Below are 6,648 nucleotides of genomic sequence, written 5' to 3' on the forward strand. Positions count from 1 at the left end.
AGAAATATACCTTAGAGATGAATATACCTTGGAGGTATCACAGATCCAGATCCTCTTTCTTGGTGGTGGCCGGGTTGGTGTCACATTTCCCCAATAGCAATAGGGTATGGGAACTCTGCTGTTGGTCTTGAAATGCTGTCAAAACAGTACATTGATTATCAAATTCCTCAGAAATTCTAACACTAATCACATATATTTAAAGTGAGCAAAGTCAAAATTGATTTTGATAATATGAAATCACAATATCTACTGGCAGTACCACAATCTGACAATTTGGGCATTTTTCTTATTGATTATATGAAGTCATTGTGAAGTGTACTACTGAGTTCAGTATTACTTCACTACAGGTTATGATTATGATAAAAAAAATATAAAAAATCTAATATAAAGAAAATAATAAATATTTACACTACGCAGTCAGCTTAGCTATGTACCGGTACTAGATCTATTGTATGCACGTATCATAATAGATAATTCCAGTATACGTAATATAATTCCAGTGGACAGGTAACCTCACTGAAATCTTCCCCTTTTGACAATTATTTCACAGGTTAATGAATCAATAATTAAATGTACCTTTGAACACACATATTTGTGTTTGTTGATGTTGTTATTCAGCTGATGATGGGGTCTTCCACAAGCCCTAATCCATCGCAAACACGTTTCCAAACGGAACTTGGGTTTTGGAAAAGGAATGAAAATTGCATTCCCAAGCAAGTCCCTCAGGATATCATTCTCATCAGAAGCTACTTTGCAAGTCCCCATGCAACATCGTTTCCCTAGCAATTATCACTAAAAACGGCGATCGGTCGGAAGCTACTTTGCAGGGGTCAAATGTCCTGACAACCGAAAGCTTGGGGACCTAATGGCGCCTTAGCAACAAGCTATCCCGCGATGTCGGAAAGACGCGATCTGATTGGTTGACGGGCGATCGGTCGGAACTATGAAAATAAAAAGAGTCTTTTATTTTAGCTGTATTTCAATCATTCAAAGAGCATAGCCCCAAAATACAACAACCAGAATACATAATGTATTATACTAATTTTAATAACGTAACATACAACTGTGTATTGTGTCACAAAGTGTCCTTCTTTGGTCTGAAGTCATGACAAAATATTCATAGCAACATTATGTTCCAATGACCTGTAGTTGAACTATTTGAAAACATGAATTCACAATGCTCTAACATAAAATACCAATGTCATAACGTAAGATACCACACGGTTCTCTGGCAGGAATAAATAACAGTAGTTAAGATTGTAATGAAACGCAACTGGAAACAGTTCTTGGAACATCACCAAATACCATGGTATCAATTTTCGAGGTATTTCTGGTACAAAGTGTTGATTCTCTTGCGATCTTCGGGAGGGAAAATGAACATCCTTTTAGATTTCCCTGTTGGCTTCGGGTCTGATACTTTTTCCAGTACAAATCGCTTATTCACCCAAATGGTTTCACTGTCCGAACTTCGTGGCCATTTGTAGTTACAGGTTTTTCCAGAGGCCTCAATAAAACAGATTTGACAGTCCTCTGTTCGTCAATATCCAGAACTTTGCCAAAATATACTTTGTTGTCAAATTCATAAATGGCAGCAACAATGGCAGCATCAACATTGATTGATATCTCACAGGTTGGATCTTGGACAACGTTTGCTTCTGACTGGGTAGGCAGAACTTCTTCATCAACCTGAACATTCTCTGGCTGTGGAGCGTTCTCCTCATTGTCATCTGGAGCCGGGTTTGTCACAAGAACCTTTCTCTGCCATGGACATGACGGGACAGACAAGAACCCATCAGAGGCAAAACATCCATCACAGAAACAGGATGTTTCCTTTACCATGAGACAACCCTCTGCTTCATAAACTGCGTGAATTGTCATAGTTCCTTTAACTGGCTTCACACCCCACTGTTCAAGTCTCTTTTGATTGGAATCGCAGTCTTCTTTGCTGCTGAAGATGTACACGACAGAACTTGGTTGCCCAGTTGCCCATACATAGAAGTCGTGGGCACTCTGTATGTTGAACTTCCCTTGTTTCACGGCTGAATCGGCCATTCTTTTTGCGGTACCTCCAAGGCCGTCGCAGGGCCCTTTACCGTGACCACATTCAATATAATGCCACGAAGCCCGAACACCAAACACCTCAGGATGCTGTAGGACATAGTTGAAAGCTGTCTTGTTTCTATATTGGCTTGATGGCGAGTCCGTCCAGTAATGAACATACGACAGATATGGAACCAGTTCTTTAACTTCTGGAAGCAATGACTGCAGAATGGTGTATACGGTGCCAAAACTATGGTTCATAGTATCAGAGACGAAGATGAAGCTTTGTGATAGAGGACTCCATTGTTCTTGAAGTATACAACAGCTGGATGAAGTGTTACCATAGTGGCATTCCAGTAAGCAGACTGGATCTCGTCAAGACATTGACAGAGATAATTCTCGGCGAAATCCATTTGGATGATGACATGAGAGTCCGGCAAATTGCCCTTCAAGAACCTGAGCTGAGCGTATTGTGTTTGGACACGAGCCACATGTTCACGGAACTGTGTACACTGACTCAAAAAGTTGCTGATAAAATCATCTTTGGCCACTTCTTCATCCACAAGCTTCATCTTCGACTTGCCCCTGCTGTCTGTCACCTTCTTCCAGGTCTTATAGGTGACCTTATCAAGTTGAATCTGGGACAGCTGCCTCTCAATCTCTGACTGAGTATGAGCCTTTATGAAAGCATCTGGGCTTGATGTGGAAACAACATTAAAGCTCTTGAGAGATTTCAACTTTAAGGCCATATTCTGATGTTTACTGCAAAGACAGGTGTTCCTTGCTGTAAATGACACTGGCAAAACGTGAGCAGGTCTCAGTTTGCAAAATGACGACAGCGACAGCTTCACATTCAGGAACTCAGCCCCAAACTTTAGGAATAGATTGGCCAGATAATCATTTAAGACTCTTTTTTGAAGCTGTGATTTTCCGACCAAGTCATTTTTCCCGGGCATACAACGACAGTTGTCATCTCTCTCATAGAACGCAACTACATCTTGCTGAAGAGCCAGTCTAGTCTTCCACTTTATCTCTCGCACATGCATGATATTTTTAGATGATGCCGTGAGTAATGTTCTCCTGTTTATTCCAGTTCTAGATGCAATGTAGCGGACTCCTCTGTACTTCTTGACAACCTTTCCAGAAACAATGTTGACCAGGCTTCTTACATGTTTCTTTGTGTTATGCTTCTTAGCCTCAGATAGTTCGTGTTCCAAACAATTAGCCAAAAGTAAACGTCTTTTAACTGCCTTTCTAGATCTTGGTGTTGTAAATTTAAAGTTCTGTAATTCTTTTTCAGTTTTCCGCTTTGGAGTCATAGTGTCAGAGTCTTCTGTCGTTGTCTCATTGGAAGTGGATTGCTGGCTAGATTCAGATGATTTTGATGTTTGTTGTTTGTGTTTACGGAATAAACGTTCATAACGTTTGCTGACTCGTTTCATACCTCTCTGCAGTGTCAGGTTCTCATGTTTCAGACGAGCAATTGTTCTGTTAGCTCTGGAAACTGCATGGCTTATCCTTTTCCTGCTTTTCTTGCCCGATGATGTCATACACGGAAGTTGAACCAACATCGGTGCAGTAGAACTAGTTGGCTATTCAGTTGTGCTGGATACCATGTTCTCTGTGTCTCCTGGAACTGACTCAGTGCTTCTTGCAGGTACAGCTTCTCTTTCACCAAGTCTTCTCAACTTCACTGCTCTCCTGTGTTCCCTGACTTGTTCCCGAACCTTTCTACGACGCTTATCTTTGTCGTTTCTGCTCATATCTTCAGTTTTCTTGTAGTACTGCCTCACTCTGTTAGTTTCCCTTTGCAAATATGCGGCACCTTCTTTTTGTTTTTTGCATTCTCGATATTGTCTCTGCCTTTCAGCTGCAGTTTTAGCCATATCTGAGATGCTGCAAAAACAAATGGTATAATAGTGAATTCGATTTTTATTATTACCGCATTAAAATGTGCATATTTACCAATATTTATAAATGCAAGACGTATGTGTTGTATATTTTTGATTAAAATGTTTAATGTATTTTTACATCAAGTTTACTTTTAAACTTAACCCACACATTTATACAAACACTTTTCTGTCTATAAATTTACATGTTTAACTTTATACAAATTATATGTGTTTTGAAATATGTTTTGATGAACATTAAATTGTGTTTGATTTGTCTATTCATAGGGTATTAACTTCCAATTATATATCCTTTAGCCCTTGTATGATATAATGTATTTTACGTTACAATCACTGTATTTTACGTTATGTATAAACACGTGATTTCTGAGTACAAATTAATGTCGTGTAATTAACATTCAGATTAAAATATGAAGTTGTATAATTAGTCTTCTGAGAAATCAAGAAATTGGCTACGAATCTATAAAGGTATTGTTTCTGTGCGTTCAATAAACTTACCTTAGTGAACAAACAGAAGTCCAACCATGCACAACGTGCTTTCAACGGAAGATGAACCTCACAGATGACGTCATAGTTTCTGCGTTTTACGTCATCAACGTTTGTGATGTCTAAGTCCTGGTTTGTGTTCCAGTCCCTCACTTACATCTTTGTTACGTAAAATACTGTAACGTAAGTTACGTTACGTATAATACTTTAAGCCAAACCTTCGACAAATATCTTAGAAAAAAGTGAAGACAGATTTATATTTGTACTCCCATCAACTCAGGGCAATATACTAATGAGATATGATCCTTATATGACACTTCATCCTCACCATATACATGAAAACACCGTAACGTATCATACACCCTTATCCAATCGGTCCTAAGACTCTGATTTACCAGCTTATTCCGATGCTAGTTGGCAAACTTGTACTGTTTGTCGCATTTTTATTAATTGTATATTTCATTACATTGACATTTAGGTAATAAAATACAGAAGTCTGACATATGTTTATCTACTTTTGTCTTATGTTTAAAACATAACGTAAAATACTCACATTTCAGCGACTCAATTAAACTTTAAGGCTGTGTTTTATAAACAGGAACATATTCTTAAAATATACTTGTAACAAACTTTCACTATTTTCTTGTCAATTCAAGAAGACTATGACTTTCATGTGTGAATAATATTTTATGATATTTCATGTTGATCTAATGACTATTGCCAAGCGACATGAACGTTTTGATTAAGTTACCTTATGTTATCATATATTTTGTACAGTAAATCTGATCGAACCAGGATTTTCGCGTCCTATTATATTATACATGGATGCAATAAGACATCCAATGTGATAAATGCCAATATTTCTTTCATTTTTCATTATTGACAATGTTATGTCATTTTCCATTGGTTGCTATTTTTAGACGGCCGCGCTGTCCTTCATCGGAAGACGTCCAAAACACATTATGTATCGTTTTCAAAAATCGGCGCTTGAAAGACCTTTGAAAATATATACTGGTCTTATTTTCTGGAAACTTCTTTTTCAAAATTCTTACTTTCTGTTATTGTACATATTTGATATCAATATTCACGGAAAATAATAGTAAACGTAAATATTCGTTTTATTTGCGTGAAAAGATCGTTGTTTTTTAAATGCACACACTAATTTCCCTATGCGACAAAGATTTTTATTATAAGCTTGTCAGAAAACTGTGAGCGAATAAAATCATCTCTGATGTATGAACGACACAAATATTTATTAGTTTATACATGTGGACATCGGTCGAGCCACGCATACAAATTAAATCTTGTATTGCAAATATTCTAAACTTTCCTCGCGGATGACGTTAGAAAGGTATGTGTGTCTTAGAGTGGGTAGGTGTGCCAACACTGGCACAAAATCAGTAGTAAGGCGGAAAATGAATTTATAATATGTTGTGGAGATAATAAGTATTGAATTATTCACTTGGAAAATGCTCAATGTGTCCTGAAGATACTTTAGTACAGCAACAAGAAAACTTTTGATGCGATGCATCAACACCGCGGCAAACTCTTTGTTCATCAAGTTTCACCAAATATTAAATCAACATGGGAAGGCTTTTTAAGCAGTGTGGTCTTGTCATCAATACAAAGTGGTTATATGAAACAGAGCAATATAGATAAGGTGTGAAAACGAAGGCGGAGCAAACTCTACTTGTTTAAAATGTAAACAAATCATCACAATTCAGATCTTATACTGTGTAGTTTATAGATTTATGAACGTTTGATCATTAGTTGGTTTGAACATACTTTTAATAGGAAATTGACAATGTTAGTGTTGTATACAAAACCTCGTATTCTACATCTGAACATAATGTTATAGTCGGAGGACCGTAGATCCAATGCAACGTTCACTTTTCAGATCCTATGAAACTGCGTCACAAAATACTTCCGCATCCAGTGGTATTATTTTCAGTAATTTCATTACATTTGACGATATGGCTAGTACTCTATTAATAATGATGCAAAATTAGTCAAAATACATCTACACTAACAGGAGAATATGGGAATCTAAGAACTAAATTATATATCAGATAGGGCCATCCAAATCGCTATTACGTGCTTTCTCATGTAGTACTTTGTCATCTTTTCTTATGAATTGTGCAACTATCAAAATATATCCGCTCACATTGTGGAACTTTGTACTAGTATAGTTTGGTTCATGGTGAATAAACCA

At 37.2% G+C, this 6,648-nt stretch overlaps 1 protein-coding gene across 1 annotated transcript; it reads right to left on the minus strand.

The window, feature by feature from the left end:
• Window positions 1-1,440: 1,440 nt before the first annotated feature.
• Window positions 1,441-3,359, minus strand: LOC124254795. The gene is made up of 2 exons (XM_046688645.1): window positions 2,332-3,359; window positions 1,441-2,290 (listed from the first exon to the last, which is right to left on the minus strand). Exons 1-2 carry the CDS (start codon window positions 3,357-3,359, stop codon window positions 1,441-1,443), a joined length of 1,878 nt encoding a protein of 625 aa, XP_046544601.1.
• Window positions 3,360-6,648: the final 3,289 nt, after the last annotated feature.

The sequence above is a fragment of the Haliotis rubra genome, unplaced genomic scaffold (assembly GCF_003918875.1).
Source record: "Haliotis rubra isolate DU_JTF1 unplaced genomic scaffold, ASM391887v1 Scf583, whole genome shotgun sequence".
NCBI classification, from domain to species: Eukaryota; Metazoa; Mollusca; class Gastropoda; order Lepetellida; family Haliotidae; genus Haliotis; species Haliotis rubra.

Excerpts from the sequence above, each read along its gene's own strand:
- LOC124254795 (XM_046688645.1), bottom strand. The coding sequence starts at position 3,359 with ATGACTCCAAAGCGGAAAACTGAAAAAGAATTACAGAACTTTAAATTT. Across the intron at positions 2,291-2,331 it reads AAGAACAATGGAGTCCTCTA|TTTTGGCACCGTATACACCA; the intron begins TCACAAAGCTTC and ends TATGAACCATAG.